General features: G+C 45.7%; 1 protein-coding gene across 5 annotated transcripts in view; it reads right to left on the bottom strand.

The window, feature by feature from the left end:
• Positions 1-27307, bottom strand: part of Med13l (mediator complex subunit 13L) — a 223574-nt gene that overhangs the window by 29156 nt on the left and 167111 nt on the right. For 4 of the 5 annotated variants that reach the window (XM_052755188.1, XM_052755190.1, XM_052755191.1 and 1 more), the window contains 11 exons: positions 22593-22738; positions 19463-19657; positions 19021-19209; positions 15563-15728; positions 13240-13344; positions 9805-10536; positions 8710-8935; positions 7703-7808; positions 7292-7416; positions 4550-4649; positions 12-232 (listed from right to left, as the gene is read on the bottom strand). In XM_052755188.1, the coding sequence (XP_052611148.1) occupies positions 12-232; positions 4550-4649; positions 7292-7416; positions 7703-7808; positions 8710-8935; positions 9805-10536; positions 13240-13344; positions 15563-15728; positions 19021-19209; positions 19463-19657; positions 22593-22738 (2311 nt within the window). The remainder of the gene's footprint in view (positions 1-11; positions 233-4549; positions 4650-7291; positions 7417-7702; positions 7809-8709; positions 8936-9804; positions 10537-13239; positions 13345-15562; positions 15729-19020; positions 19210-19462; positions 19658-22592; positions 22739-27307) is intronic. The other variant, XM_052755189.1, reaches the window with a different exon arrangement.

Genomic DNA, 27307 nt, shown 5'->3' with positions numbered 1-27307 from the left:
CTGATTATTACCTTTATCTCCTCTGGCTTGGGACTTCCTAAGCCATCTTCCACTTCCATCCTGAACTCTGTGAGGTGTGTGGGTACCATACTGACCACAGGACTCTCCATCATGCCCAGTGCAGTCACTGTCTCTGAACTTACTCCGTCTTTATAATTCATCACAGGAGAAAAGGCAGGATGCTGCTCCAATGACGGAGGGGTGGGGAACATCCTTTGCAAGTCTGCGACTGCTAAGAACAAAAATTACAAGTGCATCTCAACAGCAAGACTCCAGGCACAAGGGATGTCAACACAGGTCACCCTCGGGCAGCCACACTTCCCTGGGACTTTCCCACCCTTTTCCCAGTGCTGCACGACATCGTATCATGACAATGAAGTAAAGAAGGTCTTCTAAGTTTTCCTCAATAACGGATTCTCTGAAAACACTAAAGGAGACAAGTTAAGCAGAAAGTGGAAGCAATTCAGCTACATTATGAAAAACTGTTTCCAGACTATTTAGAGGCAGGATGGGGTTTGGTGTAATTGAATCCCACAGTCCTGCTCTTCTGGGGCACTGATCCCACACTGTCTTTCTAGAGTGATATTAAAGTTTTACACTTAGGATTAGTAATACTTACTACCCAGGCTCTAAAGATACTGTCAACAGGGCAGGGCACACAGTTTAAGAAACACTTAGGGGCCGGAAAGCAGTTTACAGTCAGTGCTTCCCAAGCCTGTGCACATCCCTGGGCTCTGTCCCCAGCAGGGAAGGAAGGACACACAGTACCCATTTCCCATGTCTTCACAGTATCAGAGTATCTACAACAGCTCACTAATGGGCTTGTTAGGTTCTGATTCCCCAAAGCAAGCTGCGCCTAATACAATACAAGTGTGCTTACAAAGCATGGCCACTAGGTGGTGTCCTGTATTTGCAAGTGGGAGTTTGTGACTTGTTAGCACTTTCGACATCCCCATTTCCTAGGCTATTGTCTTTCTTGAAGCCCCGACATTTAACTAAGCTATGATCTGGAACCTAGCCCTTAAGCAGGAATTAATAGGGAACAATGAACTTGACTATGCCCTGGCTATAGCATCTGGCAGAGCTGGATCCATACTCTCCAGACAGAACTCAACTATGTCTGAGACACATTCTCCCTCGGGGTCTCACCCACCAACCAGCCTCAGTCTCCCTTAGATGTGTGAGTTGCCCCCGCCCCCCCCCCCCACACACACACACATAATGTTTTTATAGATGTGTAAGTTTTAACAAGCTTGCTTGCTTGCTTGCCGTTGGGACAAGGGAGCTTCCAATAGCTTCAGTACATAGAGGCAGAAAACGGACACCCTGGAGCAAGAGTCACAGGTGGTTGTGAGCTACCCATCAGAACCTTTAGCTCTACTTGCTGTCTATAGTAAAATTTACGTAAGATTTGATATGGTGCCTGCTCCAGTGAAGGAAAAAGCTCCCCAAGTTGATGGCCAAGGTACTTTCTATCTTAACAATGCTCCACTTGTAAGGAACTTAAAAATGTTTACAAGTAAGGAGGCCAGCCAAGCCAACTATTTGAAACCCTGTATACAAGTTATTAACCTAAAGCAGGAGAAAGGCCTCCAACAAAATCAATGCACTGTACTCAAACAAAGGGGAAGGTGACTGCAGGGTTGGGCTAACTTGAGAAATTACCCACACCTCTACCATTTCCCACGCCAAAGAGCAGTAACTCTAAAGAGTCAAAATATTAAGTTTCTGACTATGATAAAAGATTTCTACCTCCCCCCACCCAAAATGGCTAGAGAGAAGGAGTCTCTATTTGGGGAGAGATAGGGACCAGTGAGAGGAGGGCAGGATGGATGGGAAGGGTTGTGAGGGAAAGTAGACCAATGTGTGCGTATTTCCATCACGGAGCTCATTTCTCTGTACACTAACTTGAAAACTGAATGGTGGCCAAGCCTTTAATCCCAACACTGCTGAGGCCTCAGGAGGCAGGGGCTGGAAGATCTGAGTTCAAAGTCATTCTGGTCTACACAGCAAGTTCCCGAGCAGCCAGGGTTACATAGTGAGACCCTCTAAACAAACAAAATTACAGAGGCTGAAGAGATGGCTCAGTGGTTAAGAGAACTGGCTGCTCTTGCAGAGGACCCAGGTTCGGTTCCCAGCACCCACACGGAAACTCACAACTGTCTGTAATTTCAGCTTCAGGGGATCCAATACCTCTGGCCTCCAAGGTCACCTGCAGTCATGCGTGTACACACACAAACAACTAAAAATAGTAAAAATAAAATCTTATTAAAAGTTAAAATACATAAATAAATAGCTTTGTTTTAAATTTCCTGTAAGAAACATGGTAAGTTTATTTGTGCTGAGGCCACCTGCCTTACTAATGCTACCTACTAAAGTCACAGCCCTGTTTTCAAAGCCTCTGGTACCCTGCTCATTTTCATAAAGGCAAAATACAATTTCATCTGCCACAGGCCCACCTGACAAAACACTCTCCACCATTCTTACCATCAGAGAGTTCTAAGAGAGACGACCCTCGGTCCCCACCCGTACCTAACTAAGTACCCCTCACACTGCACACTAATGAGAGAACACAGTGCCAAGTGAGTACTTCACCATGTGCACCTCAACACAGGGAAGTGAGGCCAGCACACTGATGTCCACCTCCCAACTGGGGCTTCACTGCAATGAAAACACACCTAGACATAGCTCTAAGAGTAGGCCCAGGGGAGAAAGTAGAAAGCCTGAGAAACGAACACCAGGCCTCCATACAGAGAACTGGCTGGCACAATGCCGCTCCTAAAAAAAGGAACAGGAACTTCATGAAGGACTGGAGGGGGCTGTGCCCTGCCTTTCCTCCCAGCTGCCCTGCATCCTCCAAACTCAACCCAAACCACTGGCTTCTTTCTCAGGATCCCTCTGCCCCAGAGCACAGAGCAGAAACCAATGTACAATAAGCACTCCTTGAGAACTGAACTGAATGGTCCAATTCTTTTTTTTTTTGCCTTCTTTAGGGCTCATTCTTCAAAAAGATATAATTTCAAAGAAACTCATAGGCAACTGTCTGTTCAGTGTGTTGATTCTTCATTGTTACACACACAAATGAGTACTAGTGGATCTTCCACCTGTCCGCATCAGCCAAAAGTGGCGACTGGTCATTCAGAACAGAACAGAACTGGACCAAAAGGAGACAAGCCGTATGTGTAAAACATGCAGTTGCAGAGAGCCCCCAAGGAAGTGTTCAATGACTTTTCACACTTGGTTACATTTAAAATGACACTTGACCCATTAAGCTCAGGAGACATCATTAACAAAATTCCGTCTGTGGATGTGCAAACGTGGCCCTGGCTTCCCTTCTTTGTACTCCGCTGGGCGGCGCCCCTGCGGACACTGTATTTCACAAGCTGCCCGGCAGTCGGGAAAGCTGAATGAAACGGAACAGAGCACACTGCCTGCACTGCCACTGCTGAGGGTAAACACGTGTGTCGGCCCATGTCTGTGATTGCTCTGCCCTCCCTGCACCGGTACAGGCACCTATGGCTTGTCCTCGATCTTTCTGGCTCTTTACTTCTGGGCTACATTTTAACTCATTTTTACAACCTGTACTTTACCATCAGATTCTGAGTCCATTTTTTTCTAAAAGCATCGCCTTTTAAGTAAAAATAAAAACGCTAGCATGTAGTCTAACCATAACACTGTAGGAGGGTTGCAGTAAGGGGATAGCCTTGGCTACATCTCCAGACTCTGCAATGTCTCCTGTGTGTGCCCTTTGCACACGCAAAGTCCTCCCTCACCTGACCTATCTATATGTACATGTGTCTTTCATATGAAATTCCATGTTGGTAAAATTCTACAGTGCAGAGTCATAAAAAAAGAAAAATGTTTAATTTTTAAAAAGTACAGCAACTGCCTGGCTATCATTATTCATTTCCATCCATGTCATGCTGGAGAAAGCTTTGCTATTTTAAAAAGCTATAGATCTACTTAGACTGTCAAAATCCACTCTCTGTGCATGTCCCACTTCTACACTTACGGTTGATAAAACTTCTGGACTCCTCCTGTGACATGGTGGTTCCCCTTGATTTGTTCTCATTAGCAGCTGAAGTGAACGACCAGAAATCACGGGGTGATTTGCAATGCGATGTGTCTGCCCAGAGTCTGCAGGGCCCCCACTTTCTTCAGGTAGAGACTACACTACCCTGTCCTCCCGTGTGCACAGCACTAACATCAACTGCTTCAAAAGGAAACAGAACTGTACAGCGACTCCTGACAAGCATTCATTTTCCACAATCAATTACAGTTGTTGAAAGCTGAACCATTCGCTGTAAATTCTCATAGTGCCAAGCTCTGACACTAAGTGTGCAGTTGTGACCTACCAGAGAAGCAACCCCAACAGGTCTCCTACCCTGTAAACTGGGGCTCCACTCTTAGTTTGAAAACAAAACACTGTGGCTTCAAATGCCGGTGGGTTCTGTCTCTGACCAGCTTCTTGCCTTCTCAGAGGCTCTAACTTCTGAAGTTTGAATACTCAGTGACAACCATGTCAGTTCAGGCGCCTGCACCTACTTACTTGGTGGGTAAGGACCAGCAGCTCTTCCGTCCTTCCCAGGGGGCCGCTCCTCAGTCCCAACAGCCGGCATCTTGGATGAGCGCAGCGCAGGGGACACAGCCTGAGAACAGAGTGGTACCGTTAGAAGGCTTGGGGTGCAGGCCTGCTGACACTGAAGAATAAAGCAGTACTTTATGCAGCTCCTACAACACCTGCAGACAACGACACCAGCGACACGCTAACAAGTTCTCGGGAAGAGAGAGCAAGGGAGTCTGTTTCCTGGAGCCTGGTGGGCAGACCGCACAGGCCTCCAGTGACACTACTTCAGGTGGGTACCAGTGCAGCTTTACCAACACAGTACCTGGCCGGTGGTATCCAGCAGTCACTGGCTGTGGAGCTGGCTTTCCTGCCGTGGGACAAGGCAGCTAAAACAGTGGTCCTGTGCTCCCCAAAGCTATCGTTTTATGAGCTACCATCCCATTTAACAGATAATCTCCTGTATCACAAGGGCAGCTACATCCAAGAACCTCTAAATGCACAGACAACTGGTCAGTTATTGAGAAGATGACTTCCTTACTAGCAAAAAGTGTCTTTAAGAACTCAAATGGGCTGGCCACAAAATAAAGTACACCCAACATAATAAAGTAAAAAAAGGTCTTGTAGATAGAATGCCTTTTCTTTACACTTACTTAATGTACAGTTGAGGGTACAATTAAATTCAAACACATCTGAGTGTTCAACAGCAGCCTCCCACCTCTATTCACCAGATTAAAAACTAGTTTTATGAAATAAATGCTGGAGTTGAAACCAAAGAGGAAACTCTTACCACAAAGAACTAAAAATGCGATTGAAAATGTCCGGTCTCCTTTGTGTTTAGTATTGCTTACAACATACTCCCCAAAGAACCACTTCTTCAGTAAGCCCAACAGTAAGTTATAACGTGCACAGGGAATAAATAAGTCACAGGTCCAGAGTAGACAGCGCTGGCACCGTCAACTGTGGCCACTAACAGGCCGGAGCCCTCCACAGCTCCTGCTCTTCCCTCTCTGTCCTGTTCTTCCTGCTCCTTCTCCTTGGCTGACTTGACTCATCTTCCTTTCAATGCTTCCCTCTCATCACCACCAGAAGCACCTACCATGGTGCTCACGCCCCTCCACCCCAGCCTGGCTATGTTCATCTTCCTGACGGTCAGATTTACAGGGGAACTCTCCAAGACTCAGAGCAACAGCCAGGAGATCAGCTGTCACTTCTCCTAGCTGTCACTTCACCCTTTTCTTTCGGGTATCAACTGTTTGAATTAAGACCCCCCCCCCATCCCAATGTAACAAAACAACAAACAGGATTTTTGTTTTCTTGTCTTAAACTGACTGAAAAAATGCACGTGCTTCCACCAGCTCCACACTCCAGAGTCCAGTTGGGAAGGCTGAGGGAGTCTCCTGAGCCCATCCCTCACTGATGGCCCCAGTGCTTAGCTGCTTCTCTCTGCTGTCCAATCAGGGCTCATTCCACAGGCGCCTAATGCCCCGCCCCTCAATGACCCCAGTTTTCCACCTCTCAGTCAAACCCATTCTTCAAGACTTATGATCTCATCCTCATGTAGGCATGTGCAGCTCCACAAAGCATAAGATCTGTTAAGTAGCTCCATTCGAGTTTAAAGTTAGAAATCTGATCCCTACTTGACCTGGAGCCTTAATTGAAGCCTCGCTGCCCTGCCCCCTCTGCACTTCAATGCTCAGCATCCTTAGATGCTGGTCTGTGGCTGAACTCACAGCAGTGCATATTTACAGGCTGTTTTACCTGAAGTTTCTGTTTCCAGTTTAAAGCTGGCAATTTAATCAAATATGTAAGTTTGATAACTGCGTCAGTTTCCTGTCACAAAGGAACTGATCATCAAATTATTTTAAAAGTTTATATAAAATGAATGGAGAGGAAGAAAGATTAAGTAAACAAAAGAAAAAAAGAGTTCTTTGAAAAGAGAGTGTGTCTTATTCAGCTCTAGCTTCCCCAGAAATAACAGCGCTGGTGTGTGCCCAAGAGCACAAAGATGAAGAGGGTGAGCACACGGATTTCCTGACTCTTCCTCAGGCCATTCCAAAGACTTCTAACTCTTCTCCATCACTGCAATCATGAGCCTACATTCCACTTCCACCACAGCACCCTAACTCTCAACAGCACACAGCACATGTGAGTAGCTCCCCAAACGCACACTGGCTGCTCAGCTATTAGACAGAGAAGTGGTGCGCATTATCTGAAACATGCATATGTCGATGGGCCCTTAATATTCAGGATGATTTATTAAAATGTGAAAGATTTTAATATTTACAACTCTAAGAATAACGATGTAAAACAAACAAAAGCACCTGTAAATGGCACTCAAAGGTCCAAAGTACAGGAGGAGCCTTTGGAGTTTGTTTAGCATCTAAACCAGTGGTTCTCAAGCTGTGGGTAGCGACTCCTTTGGGTGCAAATGACCCTTTCACAGGGGTCCCATATCAGGGATCCTGAATATCAGATATAGTTACCTTAGGATGCATGACTGTAGCAAAATTACAGTTATGAAGTAGCAACAGAAAGAATGTTATGGTTGGGGGTCAGCACAGCATGAGGAACTGTATTGAAGGGCTGCAGAGTTAGGAAGGCTGAGAACCACTGCCTACAGTGAGAGTCCTGAATCCAGTGAAGAAAACGACAACGAAATCCTGAAATGCTGGTCCAGCCACCACATGGCATCAGGTCTCACACATGCAGCTTCAGCAGACTCACCCCAAGCTCATCGTCATCAGAGTTATCAAAGATGTTGTCTAAGTCGTGCAGGGAAGGTGCCAAATCTGTCACCTGGGTAAGGCTCCCGGAGCCAGCTCTGCCAGCAGCATTGTCCTGCCGGACATCTGCGGGAAAGGAGGAAGGACACAGAGTGAGCAGGCTCCTCAGCTGAGGAGGAGGGAAGGACATGGACTGGACCTCAGTGAACAAGGTCTGCTGGGGAGTTCCTTCCTAGGGCCTACTTAAATTTAGACACAATTATTTCCAAATATGCTTATCAGAACTGAAAAACATTAAAGTTGAGATCAAATTACTGCTATAGCAATAAGAATATAATTTTAAATTGAGAAGAATCTCCTTTGCATTTTACTTTAGCAACAATCCAAGTGAGTCAAATAACAATGTACACACCTGTTTTAGTAGCAGAACTGAAAATAGACATGGCATTTTTCCCATCAGGCACCGGCGTGGAATGACCTGGTGTAGTGACATCCTTGGTACCAAATCCATCCTCTGACTGTGTAATAAAGTCAGCCAAACAAAACACATGAACAGCAACCCAAAGTGTGGGATATGAGGGAGAACACAAAGAATTAGCGCGTCGAATGGAACCTGTTATGAGCAGTGTGAAAAACCATGGTCTATGCAACCAAAGGGAATCAAAGGCGTGTCCTTGCTCTGCACTACACAGAATCAAGAACCCCCGTTTCTCTCTGACCCTCCAGGTGGTCTCAGTGACTCAGTGGTTCTGGTGGCATTTGACCACAGACCTGTCATGCTATCAAACACTGTCTTAAGTAATTGTGCCGATGTTAAATGACAGAGCAAGCCTCTGGATCTACACAGATCCTGTCCATTGTCCCCTCGACTCTACTCTGCCTCTTTAACTGCAAACTTCCCTACTCTCTCCAGAACACCTCCTTAAATGGCTAAAGCTGGCAGGCACACCCAGGACTCTCTATCATGGCAATGGAACCAGACCAGCTCACGCTGACAGTCTATGGGCAGTACTGACATGGATTCAGAGAACATACAGGCACAGCTCTTGCACAGTGAACATAAGCTCTTCATAAAAAGAGACACTGCTCTCAACCTTTTTTGCTTTACATTTTAAGTATTTTGGAAAATATTTTAAAAGAAATAAGCAGGGAGCACAGGCCAACAATAATTAGCATATGAGAGGAGGCATGCGGTACAAGCTGCAGCCTGGAAGATAGGCAGCTTCCTTTGGAACAAAGGTGAGCCACAACACAAAAGGAACAAGATGCTGTTCCGTACAGTAGGACCAAGAGCACGAGTATGAGGACAGAGCAACCAGGCAGGACTACCTCAGACATCCTGCCTCAGCAGACTCCCACACACAGTGAACAGACACCCAAACCCACAACCAGCTGGACTCCCTCTGCAGGAAATGGTACCTTGTTCTTCTTTAGGGAGTCCTTCTCCGTTCCCTGCTTGCATTTCTTATTTGCTGTGAAGATGTATTTTATGTCCCCATCCTCAAAGGTATACGGGTCATTGACTTCTCCCAAAGTGTCTCCAGGCTGCTGTGACAGAGGTGATGGGTCGAGGAAGGGAAGGGACGGCACCTGCGGCTGCTCATCCTGCCAGATTTTGAACCGCTTGTTAGGTTGTGCTAAGAGTCTAAAAGGGAAAATAAGTGACAGTTTGAGTAAAAGAAGGTAAAATGATGCTTTGTTTTCAAAGCACTATTATGATTTTTCAATGTTTTATTATTTAATTTGTGTATGTGCATGCACATGTACCATGTGAAGGTCAGAGAGTCAGCGCTCTCCTTTCTGGGGATTAAATCAGGTCATCAGGCTTGGGCAGTACTGATTCGGAGTCAGCATAGTACTCAGTTTGCTGAACACAAGCACTTCATAGAAAAGAGAAAGCCTCGGTCGCCAGGCCCGGTTCTAAGTGTGCTTGCCTGCTGAGTCATCTTACCAGCCCAGTATTTATGATTTAAAAGAAAATTTAAACTGAACACTGAAAAAGTCTAGTAAGTCTCCAGTACCAGATTTTTGTTTTTCATGATCTTAGGCACAGTTAGACAGAATTAAGGCAGCTTTGCTAGTCCATGCTGTGTCTGAGCCCAGATTCTACAGAAAACACAGGGTATCAGCACCCAATCCCAGGTCAGACTCCCGAGTGCGCAGTCCTGGCTCCTCGGTCAGCACATCAGCACAGACAGAGATGAGGCTGCAGAGATGAGGTCGCCTACACCAAGGGCTGAGAATGACAGAGCCGAGTGTGCCATATGGGAAGTCTAATGTTAAAGTCACATTCTTGACTAACAAGTAAATGAACACACATTGTATGTCCTAGAGTGCCACAGCAAAACCTTTACATGCCATGCATTTAAACAGCACCACATTGGTAAGTCTCCTGGAGAACAGGGGTTTGGATTCTGAGACACTCCCCATGTACAGAGTCTACAAGTCAGTGAAGGCTTAGCAAAGGGACAGGAGAGCATGGATGTGCAGGGTTCCACCCAAGGGCCACCTCACCTTTGCAGTGCAGTGCTCTCTGGGTTCACATCCAGTTTGGTGTCAAATCTCTCCCCTTGGAGCTCTGGAGGCCGGAACTCAGCATCTTCACTGGGTGGGAGGCGAAAACTCTGCCACCACTTATCAGATGACTCCCTGTAGGAGGGCCTAATCCCACTGTACAGGGCTGTCTCACTGACCTCTGCCATCAGAGGCAGTCTTTGGCCTACGAGGACAGTTCTGTCATCCAGCGTGGACAGCTGCTGAAGTTCTAGCCCATTTCCATAGAGGGCTGGAGTCACAGGGACAGAAGGGGGGTCCAAACTCTCTGCTTCCTGACCTCGTGGCTGAGGGCTGAGTGTGGGTGGCAGAGGGGAAATGGGGGAATGAGGTGAATCCATAGGATTCAGATTCATTTGCTTGCTTGTGTTTCTGGAAGGCACGGCCATTTGCTTATCATACTTCCGACTGCTTGACACCTCTAAGGAGGCGTCTATCCCTGCCAGCCCTAGCTTCTGTCCAGGCGCATCCTGCTCCATGCATAACTCTTCGGCCACAGAGGGCCTGTGGTGAAAGGGCACCAAGGGTCTCTTTTGCAACTTGTCTCCTTTTTCTTGTCTTTCTGCTGTTTTGTGCTTAGAAGAAGCAGGAGGTGGTAAGGAGGAGGATGACGGGGGTCCCGCACTGAAGCCTGGCTGAGCCGCTGCAGGCGGTCGGCTGGGTCCTACTGTACACCGCTTTAAGAGTTTATGCCTACAAGGAGAGTTACAGCGAAGTCAACAGACACCCAGATGCAGGTAACAGCATGACTGCAACGGCACCAAAGCAGTTCTCTGAAGAGTGCCTGTCTTCCTGGGCATGTGTGGATGACAGACATCTGAAAAGGGTCCCAACCCAACTACGCTTATAATCAGTAAAATACAAGTACCTGATAGGAAGCCAAGAACCAGTCGTATATAAGGTCAAGCAGATAAAAAGTGGACTTAATGTGAAATACAAATTAATATCCTGCTAATCCCAAATCTTGCTAATTAGACAAGAGCTTCAGATAACCTACTCACACTGCATCTGAAGACTATAAAATTAAATGACTAGAAAAGTCCAAAAAACAAAAATTCAATTTCTATTTCTCAACACTCTACCTGTAATACACATGGCTTAAAGGACTTGCAATGTTGTAAACTAGGAATAAAATTACTGTGCTCCACCCTCCAAAGTGTGAAACTAAGATAAACGAGATCACTTAGCGGGATAAATATATGTATAGCCTTGCGCCCAACTCTATCTGGGGGGGAAATGTGAGACAACTGTGAATTTCAGACACTCGTGAAGGAGGTCAAAGGCTGGGAGACAGAACACATGGACAAATGCACCTAAGCCCCACCTCATCTCAGCAAGAATGCCACATCTGCACACCCATCTCATCTCAGCCAAAATGCCACATTTGCCCACACTTCTTGGCAACCACAGGCCTGAGGAATGGCTCGATCAGGCCACTGAATGATGCCAAGTTTACTCTGCTCAGCCAAGTTCCACAGCAGGTCAGCCAGCTTCTCCATCCGTAAATCACTCCAAGGGAAGGCTGCAAGCTCTCCTGTGGTGCAGCGGTGACTCCGAGGCCACTTGGGTGGCATTAAATTACTGCTGCATTGAACCAAATGATGCCCTTGTGGGCAGTAAAAGGGATTTGTGTGGCATAATGGGATGGTTTAGTGGGGCAACAGAACAGACAGCCCGCTCCATTCGGCTGTGAAACAGAGAGGAGTGGACCATTCCATAGGTCTGGCAGTCCTACAGCAGATAATCTGCAAACACTCTGGTCAACTCTTCACTACTCTAAAGACCTACTCTTAAACAAGCAAACAAACCAGAAACCCTGACTTGGAAAAAGGCCATCAAAGAAAGTACAGGGGAGGTGTGTTTTATGCAACAAGGGCACAGTAATCAGTGAGCAACACCTCAGGTCTCGCTGTCTTCCAGGTGCTCATTTCTAACCCTTTCTACACACAGACCTGGACTTTCCCTGGGAGGGTGAGCTCCACCTGTCTTCTGCAGGATTCTTTTTTTTAAGATTTATTTATTTATTATGTATACAGAAGAGGGTGCCAGATCTCATTACAGATGGTTGTGAGCCACCATGTGGTTGCTGGGAATTGAACTCAGGACCTCTGGAGGAGTAGTCAGTGCTCTTAACCTCTGAGCCATCTCTCCAGGCCTTCTGCAGGATTCTTAGGCAGACTCTTCAGAGAAAGGATTTGCTGTAACGTGTATAAGCTTTCTGAAGCCAGCTCTTCCAGCTCCATCAAATGACTCAGCTGCACACTGTTCAAGAGCAGGAATGTACCCTGTACCAAGCGTGCAGGAGGCAGCGCAGTGGCTGCTAGGAAAAGCCTTGGGAATAAGAGTTTGGCTAGTGTGGTAATCCCAGAGCACAAAAAGTAAAACATTATTTATTTACATATATATACTTGAAATACACCCACAATGATGTATGGTAGCTGGTTTTCTTTTAATGTGATACTAATCAGTAAAAGAATGTTTTAAGTGAAAATTCAGATCATAGAAAAGATCAGGAAAAAGAAGAATAGGCTCAAGTTAAACCTGCCAAAGTGTATACCACACATACCTGCTAAAGGTACACCCCCACTTCCAATAGTCAAGAGTTAAAAACAACATACATATATATTCAGCTACTGCAAACCACATCTGCCCCAAGACAGGAGGGAGAGCAGCATGTGCTCAGAAAGGACACCTAGTAAGCCAACACCTCCTTTACAAACCTCCTCCACAGCAAGTCAACCGTGAATGTCAGGGAGACCCGAACAGGGCCAACATTACTCTATCAGAGATGATGGAAAGGGTCTGTGTTCCCTTTTCCAAGTCAATCCACTAACACCCCAGTAAAAGCCCTGAATTGAGAAATGATGGTCATCTTTTGAACAGACCATCTCCAGTGACGTTTCTAGATGGCTAATGAAAGCCACACGAGAGACCTATGCTTTAGAAACTCTAGACACTGAGTGAAAATGCAAGGCCTGTTCTAACCATCAGCGAACTCGGAGATGAAGTTTGTCTCCTCTTAAAACTTTAAAATCCATGGCAATGAGACCCTGAACTGTCACACAGTGATTGGTAAGTCAAGGGTGAAAGGCGAACCTCTAGGGGCCGTCAAAACACTCCACAACTACAGTAACTTCAGCTTTCAGCACCTCTAATGGTAACAAAAATCACCAACAAAAAGGATCTGAGAGGTTGCCTTATCACAGTTCTACTGATTTCAGCCACCCTGTTTTCAAACACTGAATCCTGAACAGAATTATCTTCTGCAGATCAGACAAAGCTATTTCCTTCCTTACTGGCAAATAAAGATTGAGATGCAGTGGTCTGTGAGGCCCATGGCTGGCCAGCAGCGTGGACCAGGCTCTCCGTGGCTGCTGCTTGCCTGTCCGCACCCACCTGGAACAGGAACAGCTGACTCTTTGGGTTGGGTCCACAAAATCCCAAGCAGCAGGACTGTGAGCAGGCTCTTCTTCCCGAGTGGGAGTTGACACCTGGCTCCTCCTGGAAAGGGTGAAAATGTGACTAAGTACAAACATGATAACTCATTCCTCTATAGAGAAAAAGTCTTTTTTTTTCTCTTAAGGTGTGAATACATTTTACACAGTAACGGATCCTGCTGATAAATTACTCCAGCTACTAAAGAGGTAAATGACCTATTTGCTATACACACAGAAGCAGGGTTCAAAACGCCCCTCCTTGTAAGATCACCTTACATTAGCACGGATTTAGTATTGACATTTAGTATTTACAGCAGTGGACCAACACCCAGGATCATTCACTGTCATTTTCTTTTAGAAAGTCACTTCTGCCTGGCAGGAGCAAGGCCTGGCTTCAGTAACGTACACTTACACCGCACCCCCCATCTCCCCATACACGGTACATACAAAGTCATCTAAAATTGTGAAAGAATTTTTAAATTACTGTTTGACAACATCTACATATTATATATACTTTGATGTGTTGTTAAATCACTCTCGAAACGTCTGCACTATTTAACAGCATCTAAAGACAATATTCTAGAACTTGTAATGTGAACTAAAAAGTGGAAATCCAAACTATCCCCTACATCCCCATGTCCTTAGTAATGAACCAATGGAAGTAGACCACAGGCAGTGCTTGGGGACTTGTTTCCCAGTGGCTGTGCCCCAGACTCACTCCTGAGACACGGCCTTTCCTACCTCCCTGGGTGTCTTGGCTCCCTACTCTGTGCTAGGAAGAGAGGACCATGGTCTGTAGAAATAGCAGAGGTCTAAGGCTAGTTTTGAGTAAAAACGGAAGGTACTGAGAAAGACAGTTGACTGGAAAAGGCATTGAAGACAGAAGTAAACACATCTGCACCATTATGAAGGAAAGATCATTTCTAAGTGATTGGGGATAGTCTTCAAGTCCTAGACTATGATCTTCTATACAATTATTTTAGAGTTTATCTAGCACACCTTCAATGGCCTATTCAAGAATCAAATTGTCCAAAAGTAAACATTTAGCATCAATGTGCTAAAAGCTTGGTCCAAAGGTCAGGTATTACCCTGCACACAGAACTTTGAACAGCATTCTCTTCAGAAGCATTTAAGTCACTTCTAGGTGAGCAGTTATTAGTTATCAACAAGAGCATCCACACGACAAGCCAGATAGGTGGTTCAGTGCTTAACACTGCTTGCTCTGTCCCAGAGCACCTGAGTTTGGTTCCCAGGACCCATGTCTGGTAGTTCAAAACTGCTTATGACTCCATGTCCTGGGATCCAACACCTCTCTGGCCTCAGAGAGGGACTGCTTCTGGTTGTTTGTTTGCTTTTTGAGACTAGATTTCCCTGTGTGACCCTGGCTGCCCTGGAACTTGTTCTGTAGACCAGGCTGGTCTGGAACGCAGAGATCTGCCTGCCTCTGCCTCCTGAGTGCTGAGGTTATAGACATGAGCCACCACTTCCCAGGTGGCACTGCTTCTTATGAATAGTAATAATAGAGGCTAGAGAGATGGTTGGCAAAGGGGTTGTGAACACTGGCTGCTCCTGGAGAAGACTCCGGGTTTTTGGTTCCCAGCACTGATATGGCAGTTCACAACCGTCCACAACTCCAGTTCCAGGGGATCCCACATCCTCTTTTGACCTCTGTGGGTACCAGGCATGCAAGTGGTGCACTGACAGACATGCAGACAAAACACACATACACATAAAAGAGAGGTAAAAATAATGTACATGTATGTGTATCCATACCTCTCTCTCTAGGGACATACACACATATTATACACACACACACACAGCTGGCAGAGGGAACAAAGTGCCCTCAAAGCAACCCCAGGTGTGCAGCATCACCCAGGAGTGCACTGGCCGTGAAAACAAGGCCAACACATGCAACCACTGTCCAAGAAGTTTGCTTCCCTTTGCACCTGGGAACCATTCATACGCAGCACACAAAAAAGCCAAACCCTGACGGCCATTCTGACAATCAGGGTAAATCTGAGCTGTCTCTGCCAGCAAATGTCCCATCAACACCATGCCAATCTTCAGATGCTCTAGAACCTGAGAATTTTCCACAATAATCATATCAGATAAAGAGATGTTTTGTTTTTCAACTCTTTGTTTTATAGCACATTCCACTGAGTTTCATCATAAAAATGACAATCTGAAGACCTTAGGGTTTGGTCACACAGCTGTACATATGCCTGACCTGCCCTCATCACCCTGCAGTCAAGCAGATGTGACTAACAGTGACGCACACGTACTTAGACTGGGCTCTGTTGAGGATGCATTCCTTCCAGACTCGATGGACCATATGATTGTGGAGTTTAGGAGGGATCTTCCTCGATCTCTTTGGACTGTGCATAGTTATCATCCCCCCATCTTGGGAACCAAGGTGACTGGCAGCACTTTGCACGCCTCCACTCTCACCTGGAAAACAAGCACAATTACAACATCAGGACTGCCACCGGTGCGTGTGGTACACAGACTGCTGCATATTTTAACTGCCAAACTCACATCTGTGAGGCTTTGTCTCCTACCCTCTGGCAATAACACCATCTATGGGAATGAGGAAATCTGGCCCCCGCCACACACACACACCACTAACAACCAATACCAACTTGCCCCAGGTCTGTATGATTTTCTGTGTTCTCTCTAAAGCAGCAGACCTGATAAACATGTACATGGCACCTGGGAAGACACGCAGCAACATCTTATCCCATATGTTTTAGATGCAACTTAACTTGTAAGGAAGGGGTCATAATTGTAATATTAAAAATGCAAGCACACGCTGGGCAGTGGTGGCGCACGCCTTTAATCCCAGCACTCGGGAGGCAGAGCCAGGAGGATCTCTGTGAGTTCGAGGCCAGCCTGGTCTCCAAAGCGAGTTCCAGGAAAGGTGCAAAGCTACACAGAGAAACCCTGTCTCGAAAAACAAAAAAAAAAAAAAAAGCAAGCACACATTACTGAGTATGAGTTCAGAAACTAAAGGCAATCAGTACATTTCGGAGCAGACAGCAGCACAGGCAGCTCCATGCTCATCCAGCTAAACAGCTGTGTAATAAAAGCACACAAAACCCAAGAAAGAGAAAGAATTTATTAGCACACAGCTTCTTGTGTGGAACCACTTGCCTTACTCCTAACACCAGTTACCCAAGCTTAGTGCTGAAATCCTGAAGGAGGCATCTCCACAGGCTGTTGGGGGTGGGGTGGGGGGACTCATGGCTTCTCTCAAATGCGCCTCATTAGGCCCTCAAGCCCGTTGATGGATGGCCCATCCTTCTGGCCACACCCACTGCAATGGCACTGGTTGCTGAAGCTCTTGGCTTTCTCTTATTTGATTTAATAAATGTACTGTGGGCTCGGTCCTCAACACACAAAAGTACAAAACACCTTGACCAAAAAAAGACAATGTATGGACTCTGGAAAAGCTGCACTGTTCTCTTGAAAATATCTTTAGTTTCCTTTCTAATACAAATACTCTCCATGACGACTGCATCATGGATTTTGCTTTGTGGGATGTTTAGGCCTGTCCCCATTAAAAACAACAAAACAAACCAGGCAACACCCACACTTTCAACAGCTAAAGCCTTCTCTCCCCCAAAGCACTAACACTGCTGATGAACAGAGTACAGGGGTCAGGAGACCCTGTACTTCACTACTTTCTCTTTCTCCTCCTCCTCCTCCTCCTCCTCCTCCTCCTCCTCCTTTCATTTTCAGACGTGGTTCACTGTGCAGAATAATTCATTTTCCAACTGGTTCTCAGGTGTCTGTCCAAAGACCTAGACAAAGGAATCATCAAGGCAGATAACAAGCCTCCCTCAAACATCCATGGCAATGCTGTGAGTGGCAGGGGAATACTCTTCATGGGTCTGAAAGTTGCTGTCTCTGGTTTTCAAGGCCTCTAAAGGAGGAAAGAGCTAGCTGTCGGGAAGGGCAGGGTGCTCTCAGCAGCACTAGCCAGCCCACAGCCCGGCGGGCCTATCAGAAGAGCTGTTGGCAGTCAGGAGCAAGGCAACCCTTCTCGCTAAGGGAGTGGCCAACAGACGACGCCAATCCATAGCTCAGCACTGTATCCTGGGACATCTGGACTAGGTCATTTGACTACAAAGACACCAGAACCCTTGGTGTAGGTTATTTTAGAGAATGAGGAACAGGGGAGAGCACTTCCCCAAGGACCAGTGCAGTGATACATAGAGCTATGGGGGAAGACGTGCGATGATCCAGAGTTACAGACGCCACAACAAAACTCATCATGGACAGAGCCTCTTGCTTTTGAACTGTGAACTTCAGAGTTCTGAAGTAACTGGAAGTCAAGGCTCAATTTGAAGTTAACACAAACTTCACTAAGTATCTGGAAACAAGCTGATAAACAATCAGATAAACTAAAATGATGAAAATCTGAAGTAGTCCAATTGCTAAGAATAAAAAATTTTAAGTAAAATTTGAACTACTGACAATACTGACAGATAGGGTCTTTATATCAAGAAAGCTTGACTATGAGGATCACTACAAAATATAAGGAAGTATTTCCTTTTTCCATTTAGTTATAATAAAAATTGGTCAATGGCTAACCTCTTCAGGAAGGGTCACACAAATGCTCTGCTCTATGATCCTGTGTGCAGTCTCACCCAAGGCTGGGGAGGGATGTGCTGACCCGTGAGTGCTGCACATGAAATGGTTGCATTTAATCTATGTACATCTTCCTGTATATTGTAAGCCATCTCTGAATTACATATAACACATAACACAAGTGCTGGCGATCACCAATTAAAACAAGCTGATTCTAGCCAAGAGTATTAGTACAGGAAGTCTCTTACTCAACAGTGGGCAAACTGGTCTCAATTCAAGCAATCTCTCTGTTTCCATGAATGAGGGTGTGAACTGCCAAGTGTCTGCATCAGGCGGCAGACCACTACAGGACCCAGCACCTACTCAGAGTCCCTCATGCTAGCCCAACTCTGTCATGGTAGAGAGAGAATCACTGCATACGTGTCCTTGGGTAGCCGCTGTCAGCTGGGCCAAGGTTCCAATCATCCCAGGCCCAGTCAGTCCTTGTTATGGTTAGTTAACTCTGACTGTCAGCTGGACTGGACTAGGAAACAAGTGCGGGGGTGGAGGGAGGGGGGATCTGTAAGGACTAATCTCTCCAAGCTCACAGCGGGGTGGAATCACTGGAAGGTGGTGACAGGTAGCAGGTGGGACCTGGCTGGGGGAAATGCAACACTGAGGGTGTGTCCTTGGGACTACAATCTGGCCCTGGCCACTTGCTCTACGTTCTTTTCACTTCTTATCCAACAAAGTCTCACCATAATGCTCTGTCAGAATGAATGCAGCCCAGCAGTGGAGAACTGACCCTGTACAAGTGGAACCAGACAAACCCGTTCTCCCGAAGTGCTTCTCTCAGGTGTTAGGTCACATGACACAAACAAAACTAACACAGTATTTGCCGTTTGTTTAAAACAAACAGAAACAAATCAACCCACATAGAGTTTCCTGTCCTAGGGTAGAAATGTGGTTATAAGCGTACTGGGGAAGTGCGTGTGCAGAACCAAGAAGGAAGGCCAACACTGTTCTTAGAGTAGAGACTCAGATGGCACAGGTCCAACTCTGAGACCCACACATTCTGCTCTTCTCCGGTCTCCACCATGTTCAGCAGGAAGTCTGCCACGCTGCTAAAGCTCTAGGAACTCTTCCCAGGAGCATGCTCGGCTGCACTCACCTATAACCACCTGCTCTGGAGAAGTGGGAGGCGTCAGAGGCATCCCACAGTTACTGGGGTCTTTCACACTACCAAGCCCCTGCTGTGCCAGTGGGACCTGGCCTCCGACACTGGCAGCACTCTGAGGAACCGGGATGTCATTCTGAGAGATCAACACAAAAGCTGACGGGTAGACCATCCGGACACCACCTGTGAGGAAGGAGAGCAAAGAGCAGGCCTGAGAGAGTGTCCGCACACTCAAGTCCACTGTCACAGTGAGCAGGTCAACAGAAGAAGAAAGTACACCATGAGCACACCTGCCTGAACTGTGCCCCAGAGTCACCATGACAGCACATGGAGCACAGGGCACAGACTCGACAATCTGAAGAGTCTATCTGAGTGGTCATCTCTTTAAATTAACCATGGAGCTAGAATAAAGTTCTTCACGTAAAGGCTTTCTTACCAACAATGACTTCAACTGCTACAGGGAAGTCATCGTCATATCCCAGCTCAGCTTCCTCTCGGGATTCCTCCTTCTTCCTCAGCACCATTGGGTAGAAGTACTGCCATTCCTCAATCAGCTTACGGGTGGCTGGGTCTGACATCTTGTACGCATGCCCTGTTAGCGTGCCATTTAAGCCATAAGGGCTCACCAGGACTAAGAAAAGGAGAAAGAATTATTACATATAATCCTATACATTTGGTCATGTTAGGTTAAAACAGAGCACTACTTCATGTCCTTTGTTTTATATCCTACAGTCTTTCACAGTGTGGTTTTTAAGTTTATTTTAGAATTATTTATGTGCATTTTAATTACATCCATTTTTGGAGGAAATCAAGTAGGGACAGCATTACACTTTCAATTCTATCAATATATATGATATCAACCATCTGCACACTAAATCCATGCCTGTCTATGCAATAATGGCTGTTCAACATGAACACCACATTTGTCATGGATACCCAGGCTGTCTGGCACTTGAACACTGATGGAGATCCTGAGACCCACTGTGTATGTCATAATCAAAGAAAAATAGAGGATGTATAGAATATATGATACCTTAACAACAATAAAGCTCCTGATGGCGGGTCTTAATGCACAGAGCCTGAAGCGTACAGCTTACTTATGAGTTCAATGTGACTGTTCAAGGGGTCTGTGATAAACACTCTCACGTTCAACTCCAGTATGGAGCTGACAACAGTTCTGTTCTGGTGGAGTCAGAAACAAACGGCAGTCACCATGGTATTTACACTATGACCCTGTGAACAGGTCGCCCAAATAATCCTTTCCAGGGGACTCAGAAAATTCAAGTAGTGGGAAGCATCCCCCCGACCTTGGCTTTGTGTATACACTGCATGTACTCGTGCAGCCTTGTGTGTATACACGTGTGTGCCCATGAGTGGAAGTGCCCCTTTCCCCCTTGGCTTTGTGTATGCACTGCATGTACATGCGCAACCTTACATGTATACCTGTGTGTGCCCATGGGTAGGAAGTACCCCCCTCCCCTTTGGCTTTTCGTATGCACTGCATGCATGTGTGCAGGCTTGTGTGTACACCTGTGTGTGCCCATGATCCTGGAGACCAGAGACAATGTCAGAAGTCTTCCTCTCCACAGTTCTGTCTTCTAAGTTAATTCATATGTTCAAATATGGAGGTGACAAAAGCGCTTGTTCTCTCCTCTAGTGCATGGGTCCCAGGGATCAGACTCACCCGCTAAGCCCCTTACTACATCTCCATCATCACTTTGAGAGACAAGGTCTCCTCCTGATCCGGCTAGACTGGTTGTTGGCCAGCAAGCTCCAGGAACCGGCCGTGCTCGGCACCCCAGAGCTGGGGATGTAGTCTGTCACACCCAGCTCTTCCCCGATGCTGGGGATCAACTCCGGCCCTGCTGCCTGTGCAGCAAGCACTTTACTGACTGAGCCACGCCCCCACACCTTTTGGCTTTTTGAGACAAATCTCACATAGCCAAGTTAGACTTCATTCAATACGTAGCTGAGCTGGATCTGGAATTCCTCTCCCTCCTACCTCCATCCATCTCCCAAAGCTGGGATTACCAGCATGTGCCACCACACCTGGCTTGGGGTGTCATTTGGGGGGGGGGGGGTCATCTTTTAAAACTTTAAAGAATTTCTCTTTTGGTGTTTATTCATTGCCCATATTGCTGAACTTCATAAAGACAATTTCTAAGTGCGCCATAGTCACCCAGCCATTTTTTTCAAGCAGTTGAATGATGGAGCACACAAGGGAAGAGGGACAGTCACTTAAAATGTCTGAACTCTAGGGACCTATATTCCTAATACTACCTCTCCTAACTTCCAAGGTTAGAAAATGACTTATCTTCTGTTGTGACCTTGATGTCACCATACAATCTTTTATTCTGAGTGATAATATTGAAGATGAGGTGAGGTGGTCCTCCAAATTTTCAAATAAACATAGTATTTAAATAAATCTATCGATTTGCAACAGCACATACTGCATAATGTTTCATGTGTGTTTTGAGAATTGGGTTGTTTTAAATTTTGTATAAATTTTATAGTTTTTTTTCCCCCTCTTTGTTTTTCGAGACAGGGTTTCTCTGTGTAGTTTTGGTGCCTGTCCTGGATCTCACTCTGTAGACCAGGCTGGCCTCAAACTCACAGAGATCTGCCTGGCTCTGCCTCCCAAGTGCTGGGATTAAAGACCACCCAGCTGTCTCAAGTGTATGGTTTAATAGATGTAAAAGATGATGAAGAATGGCAGCAGGGGTGTCTCTTGGTAAGACTTAGAACCAGGTAAAAAAAATTCAAGGCTTCTCCCCACTTAAGGTGAACTTACATTCCCCACTTAAGGTGGACTGATCTTTATTAGTTCTTTGATAAATCAGAACGTATGGGGAGGGGCTAATTATATTCTGCATGTCATACCTTTTCAGCCAGACATCTCTAGAAATGATAAATTAGAATGAGCCCTTTCATAGTTTTTAACAGTTAAAAACTATTATCCACAGAAAATCCTGAATTCCTAAGATTAAGATACATATTTAGAATGCTTAGTGAAATCAAAAAGACAGTTATTTCGGGACAGCAAGATGATGAAGATAATAAATGATGAAGATACCAGTGTATAAAGTCAAGTTATAGCTAGATACTTATCCACAGTGTGTAATTAAAAGAAAATAATACCGACATTAACATCACTGAAGAAACCGTAAACTAGTGTAGACTCTGGAAAGTCAGTTATCACTGGCAATCGGCCATCTCTGTCAGCTATCTCACTGCAGAACAGCAGACACAATGACAGCCCTTTGGCTTGTGCGTCCAGTGGCCCAGGGACCATGGCCTTCAATTCTTGTCAATCTTACTTTGTTCTGAAGACACTTACACAGCTTTACATGTCATAGGTCATACATGTGTTCACCTGAGAAATGGGAGTGGGTCTTTTCTGTCATTAACTGATCATGCTTACCTTGCAATCACCCATTCAAGCCCCTCCTACTATACCACACCCTCCTCACAACACTCCCACCCCACCCCACAAGAGCCCACTGGGCAAGGCAGCTACCCATTTGGTGGTGCTGCTGGTGCAGGGAACGAGCAAGCCTCTGACTGACCTTGAAATGGTGCAGGTGAAGACTGCGCCATGTGTAAATGCTCCTCGCTGATCAAATAGATTGGCTGGTGCTGCGCAATCTCCACACTCGTGCACACGTTACTTTCTCCGTGAAGAAAGAATGTGAAAGCACAGGACAAATGCTCACTGAAAGAAAAAGAACCAGAGACTTGTTTCATGTTTGGCAGGAAGCAGTGCCGGGCAGCACCTGGGCACGCGTGCATGGCTCTGCCCTCCTGACCACCGAGCCAAGCTACCTCTCACCTGCTAGGGACAAACAGCAGCCTCAGTTGATGGTGCTGCCATGATACAAACAGGTGTTAGTTCCTAACCCGCACAGGTGATCTGCAGAATGTCCCCTATTAACACATGAAGCTCCCTTGTCTGCTAGAGACAGGAGATCCCCCAGGCCTCCTGCACAGCAAACACTCAAAACCCTGTTAGGTCAATAAAGGAGGAAACGGAGTTTTTACAAATTACTTTGAAAAGTGGATTATGAACAAGTTCAAAAAGCAATGGAGTTAAAATTTTATCCCATTTCAGAGACAACAAAATGGTTTTGCTTATTTGGGGTACAATATAATAAAAATGTCAAATTTACAGCTTACAGCATTACTATAGGGTTAAAGTTACAGGCTTAAAAGTAGTGATAGGTTGGCATAAGCCTGTCATCCGAGCACACATGGGAGTCTGAGGCAGGAAGATATATCCAGGTTCTGGGGTCAGCTTGGACTACAAGTGGAGACTCCTTCAGAAGGACAACAAAGCAGTAATGGAGGGAGGTGTGCTTATACCATGACTTGGTGGTGCAGTCGCCACAGGATATAAGGGTAAAACAGAATCTAGTTTTACACTTTACATTCCATTTCTTTGTGTACTTACTTATTGACATGAGGTCCTACTATGTTGCTCAGACTAGCCTTGAACTTAAAATCCTCCTGCCTCAGCCTCACAAGTAGCTGGGACCACAGGTGTGTGCCACTATGTCTCACTTACAATTTATCTCAGGTCATAAAATTCTGTTGAAACAATCCACTTCTCCATTTCACACACAATGAGAAAAAACTGACTTTTAAAAACAAAGTGTCGGGGAGGGAATAATTACTACAGTGGCATATTCCTTTCTAAGCTGCTAACTTTGGCCCTGAGCCAGCACCAGTTATACCCCTCATTTCTCAAAGCTCTCCCAAGAACATTTACCTAAAAACCAATATCATGCCACTAACGCAGCCACCTCTGGAAAGCAGCTCCTGTTCACCATGTCTTTGAAATATTACAGGGCATATTCAAAGCACTCCTCAAAAAAAATAAACCCCTGAAATCTTGTTTCTAGTATAAAATCACAATGACTTTACAGAAAAGGAGCTAAGCCCATCATTACCACAGGGGAAGCACACATGTCCCTGGCTGATGATCTTGTTCTTGCAAAGCAGCGTTTTGTGCTTTACCAAGAATATGAAGTTTGGTCAAAGGATGGATGCATTTGGTCTTGGAAGTAAATGTTCAACATGACACTGCAAAAATGTGGCTTATTTGGGGAGAATTAAAAAAAAAACCTTAAAGGCTTATTGATAATCATACATTTAAATTTCAAGTTCACAAAAAAGAGCATGTTTAAAGCCATACAGACATAAAACAATTGTAAATATAGGCTGTCCTTTACAAAATTGGTAATTCGAAACATAAACCATATCTAGCACACAACAGAGCCAAAACATAGTTTTACTGACTGTGGACTGGCTCTCTTTCAGCCAAGAGGCTGGCCTGACTCATTCTGTGTATGCACCCACCATTCTCAGTGGACCATAGTTTATAAAAACTGTCGGGAGTCATGGGTGTGCAGTACAGCTCTGTGCACGAAAATGAAGGTGACCAGTTACCAGCCACTAAGTGCAAAGCATGTGTGCAGAGTTAACGGGCTGGGGGTCGTCACCCTAGGAGAGATGAGAAGAGAAGCACAGGAATGAAAGCCATGCTACACGCAAGCACAGAAGCAAGTACAGTCCAAACTCCGATGCAGCCCTCCAGGGAGAGGGATGCGAACAGAGCAGTTCAGAAGCAGAACGCACAGGCAAGCACGTGGGAACGAAACAAGGAGCAGACGCGGTGAGAGCAGAGTGGAGTTTGCAAACTGTACACGGAGGAACGGTGTGAAGAGCCAAAAAGGAGACTTTTTTACAAAGGCAAAGCACTTGACTCAACAAAAGGATTAGTGTGTGCAAAACAGCAGAGAGGTGATGTATGTTTGTAAAACGTTAGCTGACTAAAAAGAACTGTTAGGTGAATGTCAAACAGTATTCATTTGCATTTCTCATATACCCTACAAAGAATGGAGAGGCATGAATTAAAAAAGAAAAAGAACTGAATCAATCACTTATTTTTTTACCATTGACTACTTTAAAAGCAAAATGTCTTTTTAGAAAAGAGAATTAAAGTAAGGCGAGAAAAGTATAAGAACAAGAACAAAGTGTGTGTGGTGGGGAGGGGGGGGGGGCGGAGATCCTGAAGTGACAGTGGCTGAGCTCTGCTGGCAGCTCACTGCATCTCTGAGGACTTCTGTCATCTGCGGAGCAATGGCAAGCGCAGACGGCTGGCTGCCTCCAGAGGCTCTGCTCTGCCACTGCTTAGATGCTCAGACAGACTCAGGCACACTCAGTGGAAACTGTTAGGAGGGAGAACCAGGTTTCGAAATAGTGTGGATAGTGTACTTGCTTCTACCAAGTGAAAGCGGGGAAGTACATGCACACACAGTTTACTTATACTGCCATAAAACTCCTGTGGGACAACACACTTGTGAGGTGATCACTCAGATAGGCAATTCTATCTGTGGATGCTGGCTGTATGTCACACAGAAAGCAACTGAGGTAAGAGCAGACAGGTCCTGCCTCTAGTTCCTGTTGTATATCACTGTACATGACACTTCATTCTGTCCCATTTGGCTCTGATGATTGCCAGTGACCCAGATGCCGTATACAACATTCTGCGAATTTGGTCACGGCACTGCTAAAATGGTGGGAAGCGCCACACTGACAAAAGTCTGTGTCATTTCATCAGTTAATCCAAGTCATAATCCACTGGTGTGCTATTGCCCACTCACCCTTGTCTCCAAAGATGCACAGACACAGCAGTCTCTGTACTTCTCTCAGGCACTCCAGTACAATCCAGGCAGTGTCCTCCAGAGAGGACAGGGTGAGACTATCTGGGTCAAGGCATTCACAGAGGCACAGCTGTAATCAGGTTTGAAGTCAGTGCTGTTCCCATTAGCTAGCTCATGCAAACATAGCCGTTCACTTGGATCCCTACCATCTGGTGTACTATGTATGTAACATGAGATCAGATTTGTAAGTCAACAGTGAAAACATAGGACTGTACCAATACACATGATGCACATGATGTATACGGAAGTATTTTAGGGTTGAACATTCTCTTTTATTTGTTTTATGTGTGTTTGCCTACATGAGTTTATGCACACTATGTATGCGCATGGGTCTGAGGAGACCAGAAGAAGGTACTGATCCCTGGAGTTTCGAGTAGCAGGGTTGTAAGCCTCTGTGTAGGAGCTTGGAACCAAACCAAAGAGCAGCAAGATTAGCTTTAGGGATGGAGAGCTGGCTCAGTGGTTAAGATTATTGACTGCTCTTCCAGAGGACTCAGGTTCAATTCCCAGCACCCACATGGCAGCTCACAACTGTCTGTAACTCCAGTTCCAGGGGACCCGACACCCATGCCAAAACTTAACACATCTTTTAAAAAGGTTAACTTTGGAGCCATCTCTCTGCTCTCCGGTGGGTTGGTATTCCTAACAAGCTCCAAGAAGGTGAGAAGAGAGGAAGAAGGGAGCAGGAGAGAAAAGGAAACAAGGAAGGAGGGCAGCAGACCGGAATGATGGTGGGGAGGAGAGTTCTCATCTGCGTGACTCAGTTACCATTTTAGTTCTGTTTCTTTTTTTGTTTGCTTGTTTTGTTTTTCCAGACAGGGTTTCTCTGCGTAGTTTTGGTGCCTGTCCTGGAACTCAGTCTGTAGACCAGGCTGGCCTCGAACTCACAGACATCCACCTGGCTCTGCCTCCCATGTGCTGGGATTAAAGGCGTGCGCCACCACCGCCCGGCTAGTTCTGCTTCTTTAGAAACTTTTTCTAATCCCCTTTTCCCCTCCCTCCTCCACATACATGCACAAAATATAGTGTACATTCATAAAAAGATGTTGTGAACGTACACACATGATAGTATGTACACCTACGTGTGCACGGTGAACAGAGGGGAGTGTTGTTTACCCTCCATCACACACTGTTCTCTGTTCTCCCTCCAAAGCTGGATCTCGTGTTTTTCAGCTAGGCTGGCAGCTAGCAAGCCCCACCTGTCCATCCTCCTGTCTACCCCCCCACACACACACACCCAACACACACTGGGGTTACAATTGAGTATAAGACCACACCAGCTTATTCTTTTGCTGCTGGGACCCCACCTCAGGTCTTCAAGGTTGTGCAGTGAGCTCTCTGGACCACTAAGCTACCTCTTGGATCCCTGAGCTTTATTTTTTAAAAGTCTTATTCAAGAAAAACAATGACCACTGGGAAGCACTCATAATAACAAAGTCCTCATAAGGTTTGTTCTTTGTATTTTCCGTCTGTTTTTAAAAAATAAAAGTTGTGTCATGTTGGAAAAGTAAAAGCAAGAAACGTTGTAATAATTACCTGGAATTGTTCATCAAATGTCA

Source organism: Peromyscus californicus, unplaced genomic scaffold (assembly GCF_007827085.1).
Source record: "Peromyscus californicus insignis strain IS unplaced genomic scaffold, ASM782708v3 Scaffold_2__1_contigs__length_46816999, whole genome shotgun sequence".
NCBI lineage: Eukaryota > Metazoa > Chordata > Mammalia > Rodentia > Cricetidae > Peromyscus > Peromyscus californicus.
Note: the sequence above shows the minus strand (reverse complement) of the source record. Positions and strands in the feature narration are given on the sequence as shown.